Below are 26,910 nucleotides of genomic sequence, written 5' to 3'. Positions count from 1 at the left end.
CAAAAGGGCTACAGGGAAAAACACCCCTGCAGAAGGCTTGACAAGCAACCCAAGCAAGCAGAAGGCCTAATCTCAGGGCCAAGGTTGCGCAAGAACTCCAGCAAAACACACACATAGGCACAAAGGGCCGTCCAGCAGCCAACAATGCCAAAGTCCCAAGGAGGACTCAATGGCCAGAAACACAAACAGATCTTACCTCACGCTCATTATGTTTCCATCTGAATGCCTTTGCAGGTGTGCCTTCACCACCCAAGCTGTGTGTTCACGATAAGTCATGACGCGACTGAAACAAAAAGAACAGGAGGATAAACAGGGAAAGAACTTGAGCACAGAAAGATCACTTGATACCCTTGATTATTAACTGGTCTAAAGTGAACTTAATAGTCATGGGATGGATAAGAATATTGTGCCCTCTATTACATCTTTCTTATCCAGATGTATAGCACCTGTTTGCATCTTTAGCCACAGTATAATTTCCTCCCCCAGGTTAAGTTCTCCAGAACTTTTGAAGATATTCTCTAATCCCACACACCCCACTGCTCATGACAGAACTCCTGTGCCAGCAAAATACAAGGGTAGAAATTCAATAGCATGTTCTGGGTAGTCCTACAGAACTCCTAGTGTGCCAGTAATGAATAGCCCTCAATGATCACTACAGGACACTAACGCGGCTCAAGATACATGTTTTGCGCATTATACTGATTAGAGCGGCAGACTCTGATGCAGATGTCTGGCACGGGACCAGGGTTCAATTCCCGACGCGGCAGGGTCCTGAGCCCAAAATGTCCACGGACTCGATAATTCTCGCCTCGGTGCCTATTCTAATCATGGGGTCCCATGCTGCAACTCTGGGCAATAGTTGCTTAATCTCCACTACGGCGGCCCACCCGCTGTGGGATGCCTGACTTTCACCCTGGGGATACCCAGTAGGGGTTATCTCACAGGGAAAAGCCAGGACGGGTTCCCAAGGCAAGCGCCTTGATGCCTTCGGGTGATACGTGCGCTATATAAGTCCCAATACATTTACATTTACATACCACTATTGAGAGCACCCAGAATTTTCAATCTTTTATGGTAGCAGCCCCACTAAATCAGGACTTAGATCACCACACAGCTCTACCAATACACTGACTTGCAGTACCTCTGGCTACAACAGTATATAGATCTCTGACAAATCTGCCAATGTTCATCAAAGGTACACTATAGCAACCTCTGCTGCTACAGTATCCGGATACTACAACTTTCTGGCGATGCACTTGTCTAACAACACAGTCACTATTACAATGGTGAGACCCACACAGCACTTACAGTACTGAGAATGAGACAGAGCTCTGGCGATGAACCTCAATAGTGATTAACATCATCAAGTTTTTCAAGAATTGAGATTCAATGCAGGTCTGCTAATGTAGTTCAATTAGTTGCTCAGCATATCACTTGCTCACATGGACAGTGCTAAATTGATTCTATAATTTGTTTCTGCGCTAAGATGTTGAACAGATCCCTTTGCACCCTGTTATTCCAAATATTTGGACTTCAACATTGCTGTGCCACTGCAGTTCTATCTCATACACTTTCCCAATATTCCATAAGGTTTATGTATACTACAATAGGCACAGCAAGCCATGACATCATTAAGTAGACGCACACAAGCTTCATGAATATCCTTAACAGAAAGGAACAGGTTACACTCAGTAACACTCTTTCTGTGGATATCCTATATAACCACCGATTTCTCACCTTTAAAATATTTTCAAGTGCCAGAATGAACACAGAGATTTTTCCAGAAACACTCGCCACACTTCTGCAGGTAGGACCATATGGCTCCCCAGTAACTTCGTACCACCCAGGAAGTGACTGAACGGACCTGCATATAAATGCCACCCCTGAGTGCTAAAGTCAGCTTCTTAATCTTTCTCCTTTTGTGACCTCAGACTTGGAGTACATCCACCAAATTGCAGGTGACTGTGTGCCAACAGCGAACTTAGACCCTTATTTATTATGGTGTTCAGCACTGACTATACAGAATGGAGAGGCAGCAGGCCAGTGAGGAAGAAACAAGTTACTTACCTGTACACTGTGGTTCTCCAGTATTGATATCTTTTATAAATTCACATGCTTGAATCTCCTCTCTGGTCATGGTGGGAAGTCCCACAGTAACAGTAAAATAGCAGAATTAAAATTCAATATTCAAATGCCCATAGGAATTCACAAGCTTTTAGCAAGGAGTAGTTTCTTACCTGTAACTCCAGTTCTGTAGTAGGGGTGTCTCTGTGATAGTCATAATCATCTGAACGCCCATGTGCGTGGACCCCAGAGCACTTAATTAGATATAACCTCTTAAGTTGTCCTCTTCTGCAGTCCTGCATAGACACTAAAGAGGTAATAGACAATAATGCAGCCTAAAAAAAACTAGGCTACGCTGGCCATTACTTTATCCTGAAGTGAAAAAGATTGCCAGGTAACATTTAAATGTAACTATTTTACTGAGTTTCACACATAGAAAACCTCCCCTTCACAAAGATCCTTTTTCCATGATAGAGATGAAGGGTTGGACAGACAAGCCCCCATAGGCTGCCATTATGTGTTTTTAAATGGATACTGTGCCTTTAAGAATCCTTCCAGAGACCCTCGGTATTCCATGATGCACAGCCAAAGGTTAGTTAGTTTCAGTTCTTTTTGAAGAAGCAGGGCCTGTTTAATTCTGGATATTACTGTTTCATGCACCGGGAAGGAGGGCGGGTTGCTTATGACTATCACAGAGATACCCATACCACAGAACTGGAGTTACAAGTTAGAAATTACTCCTTCTGTAGTAGGGGATCTCTGCGTATAGTCATAATCATCTGAATAGAATTGCAAGCCCATCCCCAACCAACAGCCCCAGCAGTGAAAGAAACAAACAGACCCACTATTGTGCAAATAGTTTCCTCAGTGAAGCCTGCCCAATCTGAGCATCTGCCCTGGCATCAGAGTCCAGGAAGTAGTGTTTAGCAGAGGTGTGGACTAACTTCCATTACAAATTTCTGCAATAGGGACGTTACGGAGTAAAGCCGCTGTAGCAGCTTTACCTCTGGTAGAGTGAACCTTAGGCTTACTACCTTCATCAAAGTGCACTTAGCGGCAATCTCCAGATACAGACAACGTTCTGATTGCTTGTATTTGTGGTCTAACAGACTAATAAAAGAGATGAAGGGCTTTTCAGGGCCTACCCTCCGGTAAGACCTCCTCCAGTGCTATGGCAATTAAATATTGTCCTGTCACAGCTTATGAAGTCACCCTTTGAATCAATTCACAAGTGTGACTTGAAGTTCCTCTCCTGGAAGGTGGCCATCCTGTTGGCCATCACTTCAGCTAGATGCATTAGTGAAATTCAAGCCTTTACAACGATGGAGCCTTACCTGCAGTTCCTTAAAGATAGAGTAATTCTTCGTATCAATCCATCTTTTATTACCAAAGTACCATCTGTATTTTATCTAAATGAGCCAGTGGTTATGCACTCCTTTTCAGCTCCATCTTCGCCAGCTGAAAGGGTGCTCTATTCTGTGGACATGAAACAATGTTTAAAGTTCTACTTGCAATGGACTCAGCCTTTCTGAAATCTACTCAGTTATTCAAAAGTAGTTATGCCACATGTCTATCCTTGGGGTGGTTGTCCCCCGATAGGCAATTCAACTAGCACAATGGAAAGTTCTGATAGACTTCTAACCATAGATTTCTCACCTTGTGAATACCCACAGGCACCAGACTGGATCTAGAAACTTTCAAATCGTAATTTCCCCACTTGTTGGTAAGTGGTGCAGCACAGATCAGCATCAGATCTGTTCTGCCCTGCATAGGACGTCGGGCCAATATATCTGCACCACCTCTATGTGCTGATGTCCATTACTTCCTTTCCAGGATCCGGAAACTACCACTGAGGGTAGGCTAAGGTCCAAGACCTTGGCCCCCCCTTCTCACCACCATAACAAAAGAGGGTCCCTCCTCTGTAGCCACGTAAGATGAGAGACCATGCCAGTATCTGGAGAAGTGTCCAGTCTGCTGGCCTCTGCCCATTCCTCACACCAGTCCTTATTAGGGTCTAGGGGCTGGTATTCTTCAGGGTCAAGTGACCCTTCCCATCCTACTAGAGTCCGAGCTCCGGCTCAGACCTGGAAAGAATGCCTCCAGTCAGCGCTGGAGTCGGCATCGGTCAAGGCCCCTCTAGCTCCATGTCGGAGTCGTGGATGAGAATGGGGTGGTGCCAGGGGGGCCCAACCAGAGCCAGGGATGAAACCGCAAGCAGAGAACCAGTTGGGTCACCTCCCTAACCCGCTGGGGCCCAAAGGGGGATCAGGCTAACCACATATGCACAGCATGGCCTCACAGAGCTCACAAAGTGGGGCGGGGGTTGTTCCGTGGCTCCTGGAAACTCAGGGAGTCGTGGAGCTGGCCCAAGCACAGGCTCAACTGCGGAGCCAATCCTTTAATGATGACGCTCCGTGTCTCGTCAGATGACTTCAAAAGACCTCTTGAACTTCTTACTTCGAATGTGATGAGGATCTTGGGCTCTGAAACCGATCCTGGGAGCTTCCTCTCAATCGGGATTGAGACCATAACGGAGTCGCACGTCGAGTGGCAAAGAGGTTAAGGGAGTGCTCCCGCAAAGCCTTGGGGCGCATGGCGTGGCAGTCGACGCACGTGGTAGCGCTTGAGGCACCAGAGGCAAACAAGGTGCAGGTCCATCACTGACATGTAAGTGACAGGCGCTGCAGGGCTTGAAGCCAGCCTTCCTAGTTGACATCCTGACACACCAGGAGAAGATTAGCAAAAAAGATCGACAAAAAGTCGAAAAAGGTCAGTCAATAATTGACTGAGGATAGCTCTCTCCGGATCTGCCCTAACTGGCAAATGAAAGAAAAGAATTGATATCAGCATGCTGGGGTGGCACCTATATAGGTGCTGCGCCCGTCTCTTTTGGGGCGGACGACCCCATGGGTACTGCTCATGAAAATTTTCCAGAACCAGTCCGATGCCTGGGGTTAATTCTAAGGTAAGGAATCTGCAGCCAGAAGTCCCCTAATGGTACTGGCATCAAGAGTCTGTAGCTCTGGCTGCATAATCGCTGGTTGCGCCTTAGTTAATTCACAGCACAACATAGTCTTAGTACGGATCGTCATTGGCTCTGGGTCAGAAACAGGTGGCGCGACTGGATCTGGTACTGGTGCCAGTACTGAAGGAACTGGCATTGATATTGGTGCTGGAGTGGAAGTCTGGACTTCAGACGTATGGGCCCAGGAAGGGGTCCAGAGGTGACAACTGGTGCGGCCTCCTTGAAGGTCTCTGTCTGTTGCGGGTTCGAAGACAGACTGGGGAATTCACGGAATGGTGGGACCCAATGCAGAAAACTTCAAGTAATGCTCTGGTAACTTCTCGCCAGACTTCGAGTGGTGGGATGGGACAAGTCCAGCTTATTGTTTTGTTTAAATCAGTTTTTATTGACTTTAAAGTTTACATATTCATGAAAGGCAACATGTTTTGAGAGCCAGCTATACATTGGATCACCTATCAACAGTTGAAGCATACTACTGTTACATGAAGTGTGAGCATTTCAAGTATACATAAGGTGGCCGCTACTCGGGACCGGGTTTGACTCTAGTATTCAGCTAATTTCACAAATGATATAGGTTACAGTTCAATAATAGCATGGTTCCATTAGTCTGTTGCGTAAAGTCTTTCAGATCGATCAGTATGGACTTCTGAACTGATGTCATGTAGTTAAAACAATCAAAACCAACGACCACAACATAGACTGGTGCTAACGTAAGTATCCCCACACCCCATCACCCCCAGCTCCCCCATCATCTCACCACAATTCGTCAACCTGACAGTTGCCCCCTTACATTGGCTTCGGCTGTGCCCACCCTTGGTGTCAATTAGTATATGTGTATACATGGAACATTACGGTTGCTCACGGACAAGACCCTCGGCACCTATTACGGGCCCACATCTCTCCCCCTCGGGTTGTCCCTCGGAGTCTACTTCCTCAGTTTGCTGAAGTGCTTGGAGCAGTCCCTCCCACTGAGTGGCTATGGGCTCCTTCCTCAATCCCAGCGTCTCTTCCAACCAGATGGCAATTCCCTCTGCTCTGGCCCATGCGGAGAGCGAGTGTCTCCATGCTCGTGTATGTGGCGGTTCCTGCGCCTTCCTCTTCTTGGTAAGAAGTCGCTTGGCGACCACTAGCCCCAGGTCAGGGAACCGGGATGTTACTTTTGTGGCCGGGGTTCTACGGAAATTGGTAGTCCCTCATCTTCAACCAGGTACTCATATGAGATAAGTGTGCCATCTCGGTATAGGTCTCCCAGGGTCTGTATGTCAGCGTCTCGCCAGCCCGCGAGTGCAAGAGATGTGAGCGCCTCGGTGCCGCTAGGGGAGCCTTCCAATGGTATTGCCGGTGCATAGGGGACCAGAGCTCTGGTGACGTATAGGCTCCTGCGATTGCATTTGTACGCCACTGCCAATAGAAGCGGTGTTGGCATTGAGGTTTGGTGGCTGGGTGGAGGAGTTTAATTATCTGGAGCGTGAGGGCGGTGTGTACGCCGTGTCCTCCCGACCCTTCTCCACAAGCCAGCGGGCTATCCCCTACAGTTGTGCAGCTAAATAATAGTGCTCAAAACAAGGCGCAGCCAGCCCCGCTTGGTCTGTAGGGAGGTAGAGTTTTGTTAGTGCCATCCTGTGTCGGTTGCTCCCCCAGAGAAAGTCTCTGACTAGTTGAGAGAGTGTGACAAAGAAGACCGCAGGGACATATATAGGTAAGTTAGCAAAGTAATAAAGTAAGCTGGGAGAATCACAATCTTGGATAGTGCTACCCTGTCAGTGACCGTTAGCGGCAGCGTGTTCCAAAAGTGTACCTGCGACTTGATGGCCGTGAAGGTCCTTCCCAGGTTACCGTCAAAGAGGTCTGTCGGCTGGCGATATATCTGAATTCCCAGGTATCGGAAGGTGTCCCCTCTCCACTGACCTGAGCAGCAGACTCTTGATTGGTACAATTGTGTATAGTGATCTACCATGACCTTGTGAATCTCACGTTGTGTGTACACCAGGTCTCCCTCTGGTGTGCGTATAGCTGCAATCGGGGCGTGGTTACTCTTGATATAGTAGCCAGGCAAGCAGGCGGCCTGCCCTATCCGCTGTAGCGTGTGTGCGAGGTGTGTGAGCTGTGTAGTTATGCACCTCAAGTGCTCCAGGAGTTCCGCATGCTGGGTCCGAAGAGTTTCCAGGCGGCTCGAATGTCTGCCTCCTCCCTCCCCCTCACACTCATATTGTAGCAGTTGGGATTCAAGGCGGGTGATTGATTTTGCTAGCTGCTTCCATATGTTCCATGTGGCTCCTGAACAGTGACCTCTGAGTGTTGTTTGAGGGCGTCCCATTCCACCAGCGCATTACTCGCCGTACCTTCGTTGAGGTCAAAATATGTAAGGATAGCGGTCCCTAGTGAGGAGCGGAATTCAGATTCTTCCAGCGCAGATGGTTGGAGACGCCATGTGGGTATAGGGGGCCCATCAGCTTCCCTGCTGAGCTGAAATCACAGGGGATTATGATCGGAGTGTTTCTGCCCTAGGTATTCCGATTTCTCAACTAGTGGGAGTAAAGATTGGGACCCACCACCCTATCCAGTCGTACATGCAAGTCATGCATTGCCGAATAATAAGAGTAAATACGTTCAGTGGGGTGGAGGACACGCCACATGTCTAACAATGCCCAGTGTGAGAGCCAGTCTGTGAGCGTCTGTGCATTTGACACAGCTGATGTCTTATGGAGAGGAGGGAAGGATCTGTGTACGTGTACGTCAAGCACTGAATTGAAATCTCCACAAAGAAACCAGGGGAACCCAGTGTAAGGAGTCAGCACCAGCGACAACTGTGTTAGGAATGATGCCTGGTCTACATTCGAAGCATATATCGAGGCCAGCAATATGGATTGACCATTAAGTGTCCCATACACTAGAGTGTATCTGCCTTCTGGGTCTATTACCATGTCTGCACAAAATAACGGGACGCCCGCTCTCACCCCGATGAGGTGCCCCTCGCCTGGGCCAAATACACGGTGCCATACACCTGCCCTCTCCAGCACCTTCGCAGTCTGTCTAGTTCCAGCAGCGTCATGTATGTTTCCTGCAATAGGGCAATTCCAACAGAGTGTCTCTGGAGATAAGCGAATATGGACTATCGCCCTGTGGGTGTGTGCATGCCGCGTATGTTCCATGTGAGTATGTTAACTCGTGTCATTGCTAGAGAGTTTTAATCATCTGGGGAGCCAGGGGCGGTGTAGGAACCCTTGGAGTTCCTTAAGCGTTTGACCTTGGGTAGTAACTTTTTCGAACAGTTTGCGGTGATCTGCAGGCAGAAGCGTGAAGTCTGAGGTGACCTTTTCAATCCGGGTTTCCAGGGATGCCCTGGTATGATCTAGTGCAGCGCCTTTTTTCTCCACTGCTGCGAGGGCAGAGTCCATTTTGGCAGCCAGTGCTGTGGACGTCGACTCCATCTCTCTCTCGTCTCTCAAACGTGAAGGATCTAGGCTGCGACCGTTGCTGCATCTTGGCTCGCACGCGGCCCATCACAAGTTGTTGCGCCTGGTGAGACTAGTACATGTGCAAAACGGCTGCGTCAGGAGCTCAAGGTGGAGGTGGAACTGCCTCCTAGGCGTTGGTTACTTGAACGATGTATTCAGGTTGAGGCACTAATTACGGTCACAACATGTGTGGCTATCTGGGCTCAAAGGCTGATGCCGCAGCCTGTGGGTCCCACATGCAGTTTCTATTCTATCAGTCTTGCAGCAATTCTGGATATCAGGGCATCCAATGGGCGGTAGCGACCCTCAGAACCAGGTCCCCAATCGCGTCGGTATTCCCGCAAGACGTGATAATTCCACCGGTGGCTAGCCCAGTGTGATCTGCCTGCTCACGTTATCTCTACTCTTACTTCTCGTAGCGTGTTGTCACCCTCATACAGGCCTTCTAGTGCGATGGAGATGGCGATGTCGGTTTTAAGTATCACCAACTGTTGGGTCGACCGTGTCGGCTGCAGAATATTCTCTTCACCACTATTGTCTTGTTTCAGTTGAGGCACCTCTAGCGCTTCGCCCGCGCCTGCCTTCTCCTGGCCTACTCGCTGTGTGGTGAAAGACCGCTGTCTTCTGGTAGTTGTGGTAAACGTGTCAGGCTTAGAGGTTGTACGTGTGTGTCAGTATCTTGCCTGGTCACGGTTTAGGGGGTCAGAATTTGTGGCGCAAGCTGTGCATCGGAGGCGGTGCATCATATTGTATGGCAGCTCATCCCCAAAGGTGGGGTCATGTCTCAACGGCACTTCGTCCGCTGGTCAGCAATGGCGGGGCCCGCCCAAGCGCGCAGCAGGGCATCAGTCTGTGGTGCCTCTCAATGGCAGGGGGTTGCTTCAAGGAAGGGTGTCCTCTTTGTTTGCAGCCTGGGCGAGCCCCGTTCCAAATGGGTCGCAACGCCTCCACAGCTGGGCTCCCCGCAGTGCTCTGCAATCACCGCGGGGTCACCTGTGCAAGGTCGGCGCCACCTAGGCCTCAAAGTCTTTTACCGCCCTGATCACAGATTTCCGACCCTACTCGCAGCCCCTGTCAGAGTAGTCCCCTTGTCCCTTGCTGTAGTCGTCCATCTTACCAGTGCAATTGCGCCAGAAATCTCAGGCTCTGTTGAAGGGACACCCGCTCACCAGCTCGCCGCCTCCATGTCACATTCCTAGTGGGAGGCCTCCGCATTAGTTTTTTTGCGCTTATGACTCATTTATAACTTTCACTTACTGGATGACTTTGAGTGGGAATGGGACTTCGCACAGGACTCAACATGTGACCACAATTGAAAGTGTCTTAGAGGTAGACCTGTTCGAACATGACCTCTTCTTGTGCTATGAAACAAAAAGCTTCACTTCCTGCTCCCAGTTTGCCTTCATGTGGATGAGGGTCAAAACTTTGAGTTGTGGCCAGAGCACCATAGACATATGTCATGTGGTCTGTGCCTGATATCGGTTTCCTGCAGTCCGAGCACAACTTGAATCTTGACGTTTCTGTTGGGGGGGGGAGAGACATCTTTCCTGGTGCATTGTTTTTGAAACAGTTTAGAGTAGTCGGAAAACCAAAAAAGTTTGGATTGGAGTACCGGATCCACGTTGAGCGCAGAAAGAAAGGAACGGACATCAACGAGCAGGGCAGCACTTTTATGTGCCTCTGCTTCTTCACTTCTGAGGTAGTATGAAGTCACCATGGAGCCATAGAGGGAAACCTAATGGTGATGTTGGAGTTTAAGAGGGAAAAATCTGATCCAGCCAGATGCCTGTGAATATTCTAAAAGTGAGGAACCTGCTGTTAGAAGTATCCATCATGCACCTGTAATGTGTCTGTTATGAAGGATTTAGTTAGTGTCCTTTGTTGTATTTCAGATGTTCAAATAGGACTTATTTACAGGAGTGAAAATCTATCAATCCGGTTCCTAACACCACACCGCATGCAAGTTGCCTGCCTGTCACGAGCCCTTTTCCCAGCTCTTTCAAAGCTGCCTTTTTCTGCCTACCCCTTCCCCTCCAGCTTTATAGTTCTGCCTCCTAGCTTATCACGTTCTCCTAATTGCTTCCTAGTCACAGCCAGTCTGCTACCCAAGCTTCAACTTATGACCAAACACTCTCTTCACAGATTCTTCTCTGGCTCCTCCCCCTTCCTTTGATTTCCCAATCACTGCTTGCCTGTGACTGTGCTGGCTTTTGCTTATTCTATCTCCTTTTACTGCCACATGTTGGATTTCGCTCTCTGTCTCTGCTAAACACTGCATTTATAATCAGAGTCATTTCCCATCGTTATTATTCAGTGTTCTTAACTGCCCACCTGCTGTCGGACCCCTACGAAACAAGTCGCCCAATATCACATCTGCTGTCTCTGAACCCTTTCTCCCCTCTCGTATTTATTTATTTTAAAGGTTTTATACAACGCTGGCTAGACCCAGGGGTATCAGAGCGCTTTACAGGAGTGTGAGGAGGTACAGTAATCGATACATTTGCTCAAAAACATTGCAGTAAGAAACAGTATAAGGAAAGCAGATAAATACAAATGCTATTTACTAAAGTGAAATAAGCTCACGTGGGTAAAGGGTAATTAGGCTAGGGTGGGTGTGTGGAGGTGAAAAAGATAGGATAAAGGAGGGGGATAAGTAGAGTGGGAATTAGGGGAATAGGGGAATGGGAGATCAGTGGGAGGCAGTGCGGGAGGCTAGATGTCATAATTAAAGGTAGAGGCATGGTTAGGGGAGGGGAAGGAGTAGCGGGAGGGGAGTTCGTAGGGAGAATGGGGAGGTGAGAGAATTGGAGGACAATAGGGGGAGCCTGACGGGGCGCAGAGTGGGAGAAAGTGTCAGAGGTAGGTATTATTGACCCCAATATTTACAATTTGAGGTATTTTTTGAAGTTGATGTAGGAAGGGTTACAGCGTAGGTCTTTAGGCAGGGAGTTCCAGATGGAAGGAGCGTTTCCAGAGAAGGAGCGAGCTTGTGTGCATTTCTTTTTTAACAGAGGGGGATAAGAAGGAGGGCGTTGGTGCTCCTTGTTGGTCCGGTGAAGCCCGCTTTGTGGAGTTTGTCTGGGAGGTAACGTGGGGAGTTTTGATGAAGGGCTTTGCGCGTGATACATGCAATCTTACAGGTGGATCTGCCTTCGATGAGAAGCCATTTGAGGGTTTTAAGTGCGGGGGAGATGTGGTTGAAACATTTGTAGTCAGAGATAAGTCTAGCAACTAGGTTGGGCACTCTTACCCAGCTGTCACTATCCCTCATTCACCAGATGATAAGCAGGGAATGCCATTTGGATCAGGAATGAATTGTCAACCCATATAACTCTCTCTCTCTCACTACAATCTTTTAAAGCCAGTCTGAAGAATCATCTATTAAACATGTCCTGGAATCCCTCACTGTGTTCATACCAATACACCGACACTGCTGACAAATGTCCCACTCTTGCTCTACCACTGTAGTGATACTGAACTCAATTGAATACAGCTTGTCAGTTTGAACACTACTAAACCTAAACACTATATCACAAAGTTCAAGCACAGTCCAAGTCTCCTTTATGTACAAACTATATCATTTTCACTCCACAACTTTTATTTACAACAAATGTTTATATCTTACAAGCCCAGCTGTTATCCAATTATTCTAAACAATACATCAGTCACTTCAGATGTTCAATGTATCTAGCTTTTAAATGTTACATTAATGACTTGCCGTGAACACAAAATATATTCACCTTTAACCTGCCATAGAATTGCACACATCATGTTTATATCCCTCCCATCTACAGATGTTCTCTTATCCTCTCTGCCACTCTTTATGGCCTATCAGCGCTACATTAAAACTCAACATCAAACACCAGTCACACAAGGATGCAATGATAAACGCTGGCCACGGACCTCCTCTCAACTATACTGAACATCATGTAGTTGGGGGCAAATGAATGCTATCTCTTCCCTCACAATGGTACAAACTGGTCAAGTTTGAGTTGGCACCTCTTTCCTCTGATTGGAGTGTTAGGCTGCAAATCTCACCATATCCATAGCTCAATAGCTGTACAAAAACTCTCCTCCAGCACCGGGCAGGAGCTGAAGGAGAGTTTTTGTTTGGTTTTGCTCATATAGATATGCCTATCCTTCGAAAGAGTTCTCAAGTTGGCCTCGATCAGGCCACAGATTTTTTTACTCACCAGTCATTGAGAGCCATTCGCCGGTCAAACACACGTACGGAGCCGTCACCCAAACCAGCCACAATCAGGGATCGGTTAGAGTCGCTGGCCAAGCTAGTCACACAGCTGTCTGCACCAGTAGGGATATCCTAAAAGAAGCAGAAGGCAGGCATTAAGGATGATTCTGTTCTGGCTTTCTCTTTGATAACATTTTAGATCATACATTCCCCCTCCACCAAATCTGTGGTGACTGGTCTGCATATCTCTTTAGAAATGGCAGCTATGTGTATATATATGCCCTCAAATAGCAGTGCTGTATGAGGTTTAGTGGGGGTGAATTAAATGACGACATCCCCTAGCTTGAACAGAGACTGGGTGCCAGTGGTCCTGGGGTAAGTATCCGATTGGCCAGGTGGACAGAGGAAAGTCTTGTGAGCCTTTATGAGTCTCAATGTTGTGGTGAGAATAGGTGGGTGTTGTCCTCTATCCTTGTGGTTTGCCAGATGAGAGTCTAGATATTTGAGTCTAGAGTCTTGGGGAGCCCAAGTTATGAGCTGTTTCTCTTATGGAAGTGATCGAGTCTTCCTTCGCTGTGATGAACAGACCTGCACTGCCTCACCCGCTGCTAGCAGTGAACTCGAATGGTAAGGAAGGTGCTGACACTAGGGTGAGTGCAGCCAAAGAGCTTGTTGTGAGAAGAAGATAGGAAGCTAATTTATATCTTACTCCTACGGCTCCATACCTCATGTAACGGAGCCACTAGGGCTCACTGCTTAGGTTTTCAGAAAACAAATGCATACTGACCCTCAACCATCATTTGGCTACGTCAATGAGGGTGTCTTCCCCATACTCAACCTCCCAAGAAGGATTCCTTTATTTGAACCCAAATTGGACTGCAGATTCAACCCACAAACTGCACTACTATAATGAAGAAGATTGCCTTGGTGTCTGTGGGCTTTGAGAACCTCAAAATATGCTGACCCCATTTCCTGAACTGGCAAAACTTTAGATAGGGGCACTTTACTTTAATTCTGAAATGAATGGGGTCACAGCAGGATTTTACTGCATTGCATACACATTCTCAGGACAACACCTACTCTATTAGTACATCACAGGTTCAGAACACATCTTGCATGCTGGAAAGGACAGAAAAGAATACCACATGGCCCTAATTCTAGAAAGAACGAACATCTAAATCACTAATTATCATTAACCAGATTAATGGTATGTATTTCATTGACTTCACAGGAATGAAAAGCCTATGCTGGCAGCACTGGCAATCAAACCAGTTACAAGCAGTTACCACAAAAGGGCAAACTAGTCACGTAGCTATCTTACAGACTCTTCTCTTGACAAAATGATGGTTTGATCCTAACTGAAGGCACAACATGTAAATGGATGCAGGCTGTAATCAAGCTTATTTGTCATTAATAAAAATATATTCCTACAGCTTTTGTAAGGTTTTCTCTCCTGATACAGTTGGTTGTAGGCAGCATCTATAGTCTTGAGTTTCTTTCTGGACAGGAAGGGATATGGTGCTCAGAGGGAATTGAGAGGGATAACATTTGAAACTACATGTGTATAGAACGAGAAGACATTTAGTCTTTTTCCTGCATTTATTTGATAACCAGTTGTATGATGTTGTAAGTAATACCTAGACATGCAGTGGTCTTGATTTTAGGTGCCATCCAAGATGGGTTTGCTGCTGTAAACAGCTTTGTATGTAATGCAGCAGATGGTGAAAGTGATGCTGGTGAGGAAAGGATTCCAGGTAGCCCTAGGTGTTATGTCAAGTTTCTGAAGGCCTTTGATGGGGCGTACTGCTACCAGAAAGACACTACAGCAAAGACAGGTAGGTGTCTGGAATTCTGGACAATAACAATGCCTGCCAAGGTAAGACAGGTTGGGCACCTGGGTGGCTGCTCTGAAACAGTAGCCTTGGGGAAGGTTTCACTCTATGGAACTTAGCTGATATCAGGTGCTTCTTTTCTGTGCCTGGATTTTAGTGATGATATTGAACTTGAAGTTGCCCTGGGCATTCAGTTCTTAATTTAGAGAGGTCTCTTCAGGGTGTTACTCGTCAGAGTAGTGGCTATTAATTTTAGGGGAGTTAGCATTGGATTGGCATCCTGTCAGAGAGGAGCTTCACTTTACTTTCTAGACCAGCCAGGGAGAGCAGTTTTAACTGTACTACACACACTAAAATAAACCAGCTAGGAGGAAATAAAACATGGATGTGTGGCCAAGTATGATACCAGATATAAGCAAAGGAAAATGTATGCACCTTTGGAAAACATTTATATCTGTGGAGATTCTGACTGCGACACAAGAAAATTGTTGTACAGATTGCCATGTCATCGCAGGATGCCACTTATGTTCTAGGCATCAAACTAGCATCATGGAATTTAAATCGGAGATCATGTCACAGAGCACATAAATGGCCTGGTCCATTCAGTTCCTAGATTACACTTCCAGTAGTAGCCAGAACATCCAGGACTGACAGTGAGGTTTGCAGGCAATAAAGAATCTTAACAGAGAATACAGTACCCCTAATTACCAACGTTACCAAATATTCCTGGGCTTTTATATTGAATACAACTACTTCCTGTGCAGACTCTTTATCTTTGAAAGATCACCCCCTCCCTAGCCCTGCCTCTTAAGCAATGCCCAACCCACTTGAAAAGAAGGGCATTGGATACGCAAAATAAAAAGTTTAATCTACCGAAAAACACACTAATCTATCAATCTTGCAAAAAATGTTTCAACCTGGCATTAGAGCCAATTTCTATCACATTTTGCAAAAGTATTTAGAGAACCCTAAACAACAAACTTGAAAGTCTCCTGCAGATAGTTACCCCATGCCCCAAGAATGCAAGAGTGAGCATTTATCATTGTTTTCATTATTCCCCACAGTGGACTCCTCTTGGCTGACTCCTGATGCACTACACTCTTATCCTCCAGATTGCTATTTCAAGCCCACCAGTCCATGGTCATTCTTCCTCATTCAAGAAGAACACCCCCAGTGGATGTGTGTAGAATTGTTGAGGTTATCAAAGCAGCTTTTCATTGAACCATAGATGCTATGGTAGCCAAAGCCTCAATTGCTCTCTTGTTTATCTAGCCTGTTCTATGCCACAAAACCGGTTTAGATAGTGGAAATAACTCCCAAAGCATTGGCTTAGGGCAACCCCAGTATAGTGTAAAACTGTAGGCAACAATCTAAAGTGCTTCAGAGTAAAACTGCACTTAGGAGTAGCTGAAAGCCCTAAAACCCTTGCAGAATATCAGAACACATAAATATTCTCCAAAGTGTAGGCTACATTATTACCAAAAGGCACAGCTAAGGATTCTCAATTGCAATATCCAGAGAAATCCTTTATAAAGGAAATAGAGGTAGACATCCCTTTAAAAATGGATCTAATAGTCCATATTAGATGAAAAAGTTACTTACTTTGGTAACACTCTTTCTGATGAATACTCTAACAGCATATTTCTCATTTTGTGAATACTCCTAAACACCCACCTTTATCTAAAGGTTATTCTCGTCAATTTCCTCATCTGCCCCACCCTGGATGTGATGTCATGGTCCCTCCACTATTTCTGATATCAGTCTGCGCCATAGAACACAGAGCCTTTGTAAGCAGATTGTGCCAGTGTGCAGATCTCCAAGTTGCAACCTTATTATCATGGACTAAAGGGGGCCCATTCCACAGAACAAGGAGGAGGGTGGGTTGGTGAGGAATCTGCGGTTAAATACAGTATCCACCAGAAAAGAGTGTTACCAAATGTAAGTAACATTTTCTTCTGATGGATATTTCTAACTGCAGATTACTCACCTTGTGAACAAATGCCAGAGCAGTACCTCTCCAGGGGGTGGGTCTGTGGAAGGGCTCAGACCAATAAGTTCTACAGGACAGTAAATGCGAAGTGCCTGGAAATGGCAATCCAGGCAGCAGTGCTTTGTGAACATGTGAACCGATGCCTACGTAGCAACTTGGCAAATGCCCGAGACTGGCATCACCGCACACCAGCACAGAGGTAGCAGCCTTTGCTCTGGTAGAATGGAGTGCTTAGGCTTCCAGAGGCTGTTGTCCTGGCAAAACCGTAACAGGGAATGATGCACAGGATAATACATCTGGAGATGGTAAGCTTCTGTGCAGCCGTTTCATTTTTTGCCCCAGAATAACCACAAAAAGCTGATTATCCGCCTGGTGTTCTCTGATGTGATCATTGTAGAAGTTTAGTATTCTATTTGGGTCTAGTCGATGGAGCCTCTCTTCTTTCTTGGGTGGGTGAGGCTGGGCAAAGAAAGCTGGTAGAATTACATCATTTCCCTATGGAGAACTGCTACAACCTTCAGAAGAAAAAACACTTTTGCCCTGGGTACCAGTTGTCCATGAATAAGGTGGTATTAGGTTGCTGGGCTAACAATGCATGCAACTCACTCACTATGAGCTGATGTTATCGCTATGAGGATAGTACTTTTTAAAGTGAGTGGCTTTAGAGAGCAGCTGTGCTTTGGTTCAAACACGGCACACAAGAGGAAAGTGAAAACCAAGTTATGGTACTACTGAGGCATCTTTAACAGTGTTGAGGGGAGCACATGAACCAGCCTTTCAAAAAATGCATCCCAACAGGTTATTTCAATAGAGATAGCTAATCAGGTAAACACAAAAAGGTTTAAAGGGACGATAAATAACTTTTAAGTGTTGCCAAAGCACGGACTTGCTGGGCTATAGACTAAATAATCGAACATCAGACAATTGTGCCTGTGGAGGTTGGATATTGCACCAGTATTACCAGACAAACTTCTCCCAGCCTTCCGCATAATTCGTTTTGGTGGTTGGACACCTGGCTGCCAAGATGACACCCAGAACTTCGTGATGAAGATCAAAAGCCACAAACTGTTGTCCTCTGTTCTCCATCTCTCTCCGATTACCTCCGCAATGATGCATGCATCATGACCATTACCTTTAGGTGGGGTAGAGAGGAGAGAGGTCTACCATCAGTCCAATTGTGATCCAGCAACCACCTTTACATATCTTTTGCGGTCTTCTCCGCCACTTGCATATAATCCAAAACATTCCCTTGGTGCTGAGCCCATTAAGACTTCAGATCCCACTACAGAGCCCCAAGAGCCACCTGACATAGTCCACAAGCAAGAGGCCAAGAAGTGTCAGAGCCACTCTCACTGAGACTCAGGACAAGGGTTGAAACATTTGGATCAAAGACTGAATGGCCTAGACACACTGACGTGGAGTGAAGGCGTAGAAAATCACTGTATCCAAAATCGCTCCAATGAAGGGGATCTGCTATGAAGTCAGGTGAGACTTCGGCACGTTGATGAAAAATTCCAACGATATCAACATGTTGGCAGTTATATAGAGATGGCCTACATCTGCCTGAGGCAAACCAACCTTCAGCAACTAGTTGTCGAGGTATGGGAAGACTGGTATTCCCAACCTTCAAAGATGGCAAGCGCTCATCACCATCACTTTCATTAAAACTCAAGGTGCACTGGTAAGGCCAAATGAGAGCGCCAAGAATTGTAAGTGCTTGTGGCCGACCTGAAACCGCAGGTAGCGTCTTTCAGATTTCAGGACAGAGATAACGAAATAGGTCTCCTACAAATCCACCATCACCGTTACATTTCCTGGATCCAAAGCAGACAGAACTTGGTCCAGGGTGAGCATTTTCAAATTGTCTTTCCTGAGGAAGAAGTTCAGAGGGTGAAGATCGAGGATAGGGAGGAGGCTTCATCAGCACCAAGAAGTAACGGGAGCAGCAACCAGTCCAGACTTCTGATGTCGGAACACTTTCTATGTCTTTCTTGTCTAAAAGGGCTTGAACTTCCCCTTGCAGAATAGGTAAGTGGTCCTGCGGGAGGCGTTGTAGTGTGGGAAGTATTCTAGGAGGGCTGTAAAGGGAGGGTGTATCTATTCTGGACAATTTGAAACACCAACTGATGTGTTGCTCTGTCACCCGTGGAGGTAAAGGGTGGATACAATCTTCTACAAGGCGCTCGTGTGCCACCTAGGGTAAATTAAAGTGGCTTTGCGGCAGCTGTGGGGCATGGAGGTAGGGGTTTGAGTAGTTTGTTGCCCCTAAGGGCCTGGATGCTTGCAGCAAGGAACACCAGCCTCTGCCTCAAAAGACTTCATAGACTGAGGCCAGGTCTGACGCAGTCTCTGCTGGTATCCCTTTCTGAAGCCTCAAAAGGGCAAAATTGTTGGGGAAACTGCTGTACAAGAGATGCTAGCCAAAGAGCTCTGTTGCACTGCTCTCCTTGAAGTGCTCTAAGGCTGAGTCCACCTTGTCTCTAGAAGAGACGTGTGCCATTAAATAGCATGCCTGTCAGGAATTGTTGGACGTCACTAGAAAATCTCATTACAAAGATGCACATGTGATGCCGCAGCACTACACTTGTCCAGAATGCCCTACCCAAACAGTAGAAAGTGTCCAGGCCTGAGCGAATTACATACTTCACAGCATTATGACCATCCTGAATGACATACTGGAGGCTGGCGCTGATGTCTTCTGGTACTGCTGGCAATATCTTTGCTACCATGTCCCACAGCGCAGGCCAGTATCTCCCCAGCTTCCCCTTGATTTCACTGAACTGACGGGGCAAGGCTAGTGGATGAGAGCATGCATTTCGCAAATGTTTCCATGTGATTCCACTCTCCCTGTCCAACAGGGTGGTTGGAAATGCATTTGGGTTCAGCCAGTGCACAGACATCTGAACTACAAGGCTTTCTGACGTGGGTAGTTAGAGGTTAAAGACAGAATCTTCCGGAGCAGGCAAGTGTCTTCTCATTATTTGGTGGTTCACTGTTGGGCAAGAACCTGGTTTTGTTGTAAGAGATTGGCTTTGACCTCCGTGGTGGGCAGCTGTTAATCAAGAACCTCTGCTGCCCTCCTATAGGCCATTGCAAAGCAGGCAGACTTTTCAGTGGTGGGTCTAGAGTAAGGGAATGTAAGCAGGTGTGAGGTGAGGTATTGTGCCCACTGACATCTTATAGGTCCAGAAAAATGTTTTCATCATCAAAGATGACTATCATCATTGGTTGTCAGGCAAGTCATAATGAAGCAGAGGTGTATTTGAATTAGTGTAGGTTAAGAGACATGAGGGTTGTGACCTTGGTGCACGTCCTCCATAGTTTGAAAGGATCATTGGTTTCTGTGACAGCGTCAGAGAAGTCCGAGCCAGCATCAATGCACAGGTTTCCGGCAAAGGTCTTTGTGCCTTAATGGGTGTGGCGGTGGTCCCAGAGTTGGGGGGGGACCCCGAAGAGGGGTAGAGGAGCAAAATCAGCATGTGGGATGGATCTGTGTGGAGGGCCCCTCAGATACTTAGAGGCCCATAGACATTCCTAATCAATCTGGTAGGGTATCAAAAAGCCGCAACATAGCATCCCTAAATTCTTTGACCTGTTGCACTGTCGCTGATAGGCCTGAGAACTTGGACTACATCAGAGTAAAGGTCGGAACCAGTTCCGCACATGGAGCCTTAGACTGGGTTTGCAGCCTGACTGTACCTGAGGCATTGTGCAAATTCACAGAGTGTGGCGGGATGAAGGGCAGTCATGCTTGGACTTCATGTGCTGCTTCTTCTTTGACTTACCTGATGCCCTGAACATCGAAGAAGACAGGTCACCGAGTTGGCCTCGGGAATAAGAATGGGTTTGCGTTACAGAGTTGAGTGGGATTGGGCCTTCCTAACTTTTCATCAGTGTTCTACAACATATAACTTGGCTTCACACTCCCCGATGACCTCTGAATTAATCTTTGCGCACAACATCAAAACGTGTGAGGAGCTCAGACACAAAAGACCGGACTTGTGAGGGTCTGTCACCAATATTTGTTTGTGGCAATCCTTATAAGGTTCAAACTCTGTTATTTTAGGAGTGGACATGTCCCTTGCACAATTCTGAAGAAAAATGTCTGTTAAGCCTGGCAGAATTCGAGGGAGCATACTCCAGATCAGTGTTTGAAGGTGTGTAAAGAAAGGAACTGACACCAATGTGCACAGGTGGCAGTTATGCAGGGTTCAGACGTCAGATCTGGGGCAGGGCAGACCAGATGCAGTCACACAATGCCACCTACGGACACACAAAGAAATTGCAGAGAAAAATCTCCGGATCCAACCTGGCACCTAGGGGTATTCACAAGATGAAGAATCATAGGTTAGACGTATCCATCAGAAAGTATTTGTGGACCATCAACCACAACTTCACATACTGACTCTTCTATGTCAGGCAAATTATTCAGCATCAGTTGTCAAAAGCAGTACTAGCATTATGTCTGATTACTGAAAGCATTTACTAATCACAAAGCCAGCAGCAACATTAACCTGTGTGTTGAAGGATTGGGACTGTATTTGTTCTAACTCTTTAAAAAAAAATAAACAAGAATAATTAAAGAGTCAAACTGTTTTTTGGATAAGAAGGATAAATAGGCCATAAGTTCTAAATAAACCTGTCACCTTCGGTAATGCTCTCTCTGGTACAATCTACCTAACCCCAGTTTCCCCCTTTTGAATATTCTCACAGACGTCAGACCACAACCTCAAAATCTTCAGCAATACCCCTGTATGCTGTTGGCTCTGAGTCGATGTTGTTCCGCCCCATGTGAACTGCGCAGGCCTATATAGATGCCCCCAATATGTGCCGACATCAGCTGCTTTCATGATATTTCCGCAACAGCAGACATGCAGCCATTTAGATGTGCACTGTGGAAATGAAATTGACAATTGTGCCCCATCATTTCCCTGTTTCTGCCTGACAGCCATTTTTCTCATTCAGACAAGCACACATTTTGTGTGTGACATCCATTTTGTCTTCAGACCCACAAGCAAGACACCCTGCCTCTGGCACCCCCGTTCATTGACCACACATTTCTGTGGTTCTGCCAATTCTGGGAACCAGCAGCAGATAGTTCCTGTTTTAAGAAATAGTTCCTGTTCTTGACTGCAAGCCAGAGAGCAGATGGTCTCTGTTTTACACAAGATAGTTCCTCTTTTTGACTCTTGTGGTTCAGCCAATTCCCAGAACCAGCAAGATGGTCTCTGTTTTACACAAGATAGTTCCTCTTTTTGACTCTTGTGGTTCAGCCAATTCCCAGAACCAGCAAGATAGTTCCTGTTTTACACAAGATGGTTCCTGTTCTTGATTCTAAGCCAGAGATAAACCCCCGAATGAGGAAGGGCCTTCAACTGAAAGAGAACACATTTCCACACATCGCATGCCCTCTCACGAGACACAAGACACGCCCCTACCTTGACACATCTGTTGGAAAATTACTGCTTGTCACTTCCCTTTTTCTTGTCACTTCTCTTTTCTTCTTTTGCCTATTGACTGAAAACTGTATAAATACTCTGATGTGTGAATAAAGCTGCAGACCACTCCTGTACCCGCTTGGTGCTGGAGCTCTCCCCTTAACTCGAGTTACTGGCCTTTTTTTTGTACTCAAGCACCACGGACTCCTCTCTTTGCTTTGACTGAAATTATGATTATTAAGTATCGAAATTCTGAGATGAGGTAATATTGAATTAATTTACCACATTAATTGGCGCCCGAACAGGAACGTTCCCTTTTCCCACGCGCCTGCGATATTGAACCCGGTACTGTCCCCTCCTGACCTTTGACGGACTTCAAAGTGCACAACGCGGGGAATTCCCGCTAACTCCCTCGAGGCGAAGAGGGGGACCGACTGCGGACCGGCATCCACATGAGGCGGTGAGGAAAATTGCGGAACGTCCTGAACCAGAGCCCAACCTGTGAAGAGACGAGTCCGAGGTTCTGCGAGCCCCACCTTAGAAGCTGCACGCATTTCAAGATCTTCAAGAGGCCTTTCAGTTATTTTTTCGGTGAGTACTGCTGAAAAGTATAAAGACGAACCCACAGCTTTTGTGGGTGCGGTAAAGATACATTTTTTTTGGTTTCTCACCTATCTTTGGTGAGGACTGCTAAACTAGTATAAAAGACGGACTCACCACTTTGTGGGTGCGGTAAAGATACATGTTTTTGTTGGTTTCTCACTTATTTTGTGAGGACTGCTAAACTAGTATAAAAGACGGACTCACCACTTTCGTGGGTACGGTAAAGATATATGTTCTGTTTGTTAAATCTTTGAAAAGTCTTGCCATCATGCCTATTTTCTCGAAAATAACTAAGATAGCAACCAAAAGGAGTATTCTTGAGAAGGAAATTCCCCTTCCTCCTCGGGATACTCCAGGACACTTCATGTATGCGAAACATGGTGTCGGTGCAATTATTTATTGTGATTTATGGGTGGATTATACTAAAGACCTAGAACACAGATATAGATGGCCTGAAAATGGTACTTTTGACATGGAATGTATTATAAAATTAGAGGAACAGTTGTGGAAGAAAAAGGGAGTCCGCCAGTCACAAAGTGACTCGGTGGAATTATGGAGAAAAGAAGCCCATAGGAGGCAACAGAAGGAATTGCATAAAGTTGAAACGGGTAAGAGAATGTCAGAGCAGGCCAAGAAAGAACAGTTACAAGAAATAGGGAAAGAAGTAGTTAGTGAAAGGAATAAAAGGGAACAATCAGCCATTTCTACTGGTTTTTATCCTGTATTGCCATCTGCACCTGAAAACCTTAACATTGCACCACCTAAGACACAACCTACCCTCCTCCCATCACCAGAGGATACTTTCACCAATTTCCTCTTAGATACTCCACCTCCATATGAGGTTCCAGTAATTCAGCACCCTCTGCCTCCGCCACCCCTTTTACAACATAACACACCACCTCTCACTCCAGAAGGGGGTGCCGTAGGTCCAGACCCAGGTAAAACAATTCCCGACTGCCCCTATGACCCGACTCCGAGCAACACAGGGGAGGCGGGCCGAATAAGTAAAATACTTCATGACTCCTGGGAAGAAATAAGACATCTACCAGCAATTGACACGTTTCTTCAAGCGGCCTCTGAGTTTCTTCGTACTGGAGAGAACTCACGAGCCATTAACGCTATGACTACAAGAAGATCACACCCTGTAAAAATGCACATGTATAGGTTCCTCCTTTGCTGTTTCATAAAACACATACAAGCAGAGGAAAGAAATGTACCAGTTTCACTTTTTGACTTATTAGATTCCGCATCCGACCACACTAGACTAGAACTTATAAATGATGCACTAGACAGGTTCACCCGTAAGGTGACCCGTATTCTGCAAAACTTGCAAACAAATGAAGAGAATAAGAAACTTGAGGAGGAAATTACTGAACCTACTGAAAAAGTCCTACCCGTTCGTTCTTCCGCCCCTAATTCACGAACACTCCCGCCTACATTCCTCCAAGGTCACTCTGAACGGTCATCTCCAGATGAGTTATTTGAAAATACATCCAATGCATTAGACTACTGGTTAGACCAGGAACCTCCGCTTACACCGGAGGAGGAGGAAATAGCCAGAACTGCGACCCTATGGGTCTCTCAATATAAGATATATGCCAATGATCTCATAGCCCAACTTTTTCTAGCATTACCACGCTCACATCAAAGATTAGCAAGTCTCTACATGGTACAACATCTCATCACACTCAATGACCCTCATTTTAAACATGATCCAAGACTCGAAGATTTTCTGTCTGACTGCGCTGATAACATGTTCCTCCACAATAGTTCAGTTTTTCTCAACACATTTATAGATTTTAGACAGAAATACCAGAAAACGACTGAATATAAATCTTTCAATAATACTTGTGGACCAATTAATAGACTTCCTCAAACACGCCAGTTCCCCATGAGAGCGGTCCACCCCAGAGCTGACACGAATGGCGCGCTACAACGCATTTTTATTTATGTACCCTTGACAAAACTTGAGTTACTAAGGATAAAAGAGATGGTTCCCTCCCACTCAAAGGATCCTGCTGGATTCTTTGAAGAATTAGGAGCTGTATTAATGATGGGAACATATACTCTTTCTGATATCACAGCAATTCGGAAATTATTGTTGCCATTGGGTATATATGACAAACTAAGAGAAAAAGATTGGGAAGTAGCAGGTGAACACATTAGATGGACCGAACTTCAGAATGACGAAAATACTAGAGTAGCAGGTCAAGGTATAGGAGACAAACTAAAAGCACTTCCTGGCACTATTTTAAAGGTGCTACCACATTTACTGACAGTGAAAAAGGAGGACTGGGATACCATTTCCTCCTGCAAACAGAAACATGGTGAAGACATAGGAGATTATTACACCAGACTTGAAAAATGTTTTGCAGTAAATAGCGGCCTTACGCCGACAAGCGAAGCTTACCCGCATCTGTTTGTTTCCAAATTAGTAGACAACGCCTTGCCAGCTATTAAGGAAAGAGTACTAAAAGTAGAAAGTACCTGGCAAGCACATACACCACCACAGGTGTTACAAATGCTACAATATCACCAAAATCGCATTAGGGATGAAGAAGAAAATGATAAACGCATGAAAGACACCAAGATGAAAGCATTAGTAGCCCAAACTGCACCCCAGCGCCAACAGACACCAGGTAGCCAGACAAACGTGAAGAGCACTTGTAATTATTGCAAAAAGACGGGACACTTCGTTAAAGACTGCCCTGTCTTAAAGCACAATTTGGCCACTGGTAAGACATAGCCTCGTCCATATCAGCCAAAACAGAATGTTTCCCAAGGCAGTTCAACACCTTCAGTTCCACCGACAACACAAATGGCCCAAATGAACATTATAGACAGCGACTACACTGAATACTACCCAGATTTTTCATGATGTTGCCCAGGGAGAGAAGATGACAAACTGCCCCTAATCCCCATCCCAGTAGATCAGAAAGGCCCATTTATAGAGGTCCGACTTCTTGGGGAGGATAGGAAGTTTCTATTAGACACTGGGGCCAGTAAAACAACAATAAGCCATCAAGAGGTCCCAGAGGCTCCTCTCTCGGGTTCAAAAAGTATTTCTCTGGGTTTCTCCGGACAACCTGTGACAAACGCCACATCAAAACCACTGCCCTTGCAGGTTGGTCCCCTCACGACAACTACAGATCTTATATTGACAAAATCATGTCCAGAAAATGTGCTTGGTATAAAAACATTGAAAGAATTAGGAGCTGTTATTGTTTGCTCACCTAAAGATGTCAGATTATTTCTACGAGATTTTAAGGGCCACTACACAAGTAGAGAATTAGACGAGCGTTTAAAAGATTTGCCACACATCCTTTGGGCCACTGATTCCACCACAGTAGGATGTATGGAAATAACACCTCACAAGGTTACACTGAAAGAGGGAGCCCAACTACCACGTATAAGACAATACAAAATTCCACCTCAAGCTGAACAAGCATTAATGTTAATTATTCAGGACCTAATACAGTCAGGTGTGATTAAAGAAACAACTTTGAACATTTGCAATTCCCGTGTTTTACCAGTTCATAAAAAAGTGGAACCAGGAACACCACCTGATTACAGACTAGTGGTGGATTTGAGAGAGCTCAATAAATGTGTCATTCTACAACACCCTGTGGTCCCAGACATCTCCACTTTACTCACAGCCATAGATGCAGAAGCAACGCATTTTTCTGTCATTGACTTAAAAAACGCATTCTTCAGTATACCCATTCACCCAGACAGTCAATACCTTTTCGGCTTCTCCTTACAAGGACAAAGTTTCCAATTCGCAAGAGCTCCTCAAGGTTTCACCGAAAGTCCAAGTGTATATAGCCAAGCGCTGAAAAGACAATAGGATACTATTCAAATGCCCACGGATACAGTCATACTACAATATGTTGATGATATCCTCATTACGGCCAGATCTGACGCAGCATGTGCTGAAGCATCGCTACTAGTACTAGAATTCCTAACTGCAAATGGCCATAAAGTTTCCCCTGGTAAGCTCCAATTTTGTTTACAGCAAGTGGCATACTTAGGGCACTTGCTGTCAAAGGAGGGTAGGCAGCTTACACAGGAACGCATCCAACTCATACAACAAATACCACAACCAACAACACAGAAACAAGTTCGAGCTTTTGTTGGTCTCACCTCATTTTGTAGACAGTGGATCCCGCAATTTGCACTCATTTCTAAACCATTAGTGCGGCTGACAACACTCGAAGCTGGCGCTACTCCACAATTACCCTGGACAGATGAACACACGCAAGCTTTTCAGTCTCTTAAAAAGGCTATGTGTCAAGCCCCAGTGTTAGCAAC

General features: G+C 45.9%; 1 protein-coding gene across 2 annotated transcripts in view; it reads right to left on the bottom strand.

The window, feature by feature from the left end:
* RPTOR (regulatory associated protein of MTOR complex 1) overlaps positions 1 to 26,910 on the bottom strand; it is a 2,181,859-nt gene that overhangs the window by 80,818 nt on the left and 2,074,131 nt on the right. For both annotated transcript variants that reach the window (XM_078654105.1, XM_078654106.1), the window contains 2 exons: positions 12,741 to 12,868; positions 197 to 283 (listed from right to left, as the gene is read on the bottom strand). In XM_078654105.1, the coding sequence (XP_078510231.1) occupies positions 197 to 283; positions 12,741 to 12,868 (215 nt within the window). The remainder of the gene's footprint in view (positions 1 to 196; positions 284 to 12,740; positions 12,869 to 26,910) is intronic.

Source organism: Lissotriton helveticus, chromosome 7, assembly GCF_964261635.1.
Source record: "Lissotriton helveticus chromosome 7, aLisHel1.1, whole genome shotgun sequence".
Taxonomy (NCBI): domain Eukaryota; kingdom Metazoa; phylum Chordata; class Amphibia; order Caudata; family Salamandridae; genus Lissotriton; species Lissotriton helveticus.
Note: the sequence above shows the minus strand (reverse complement) of the source record. Positions and strands in the feature narration are given on the sequence as shown.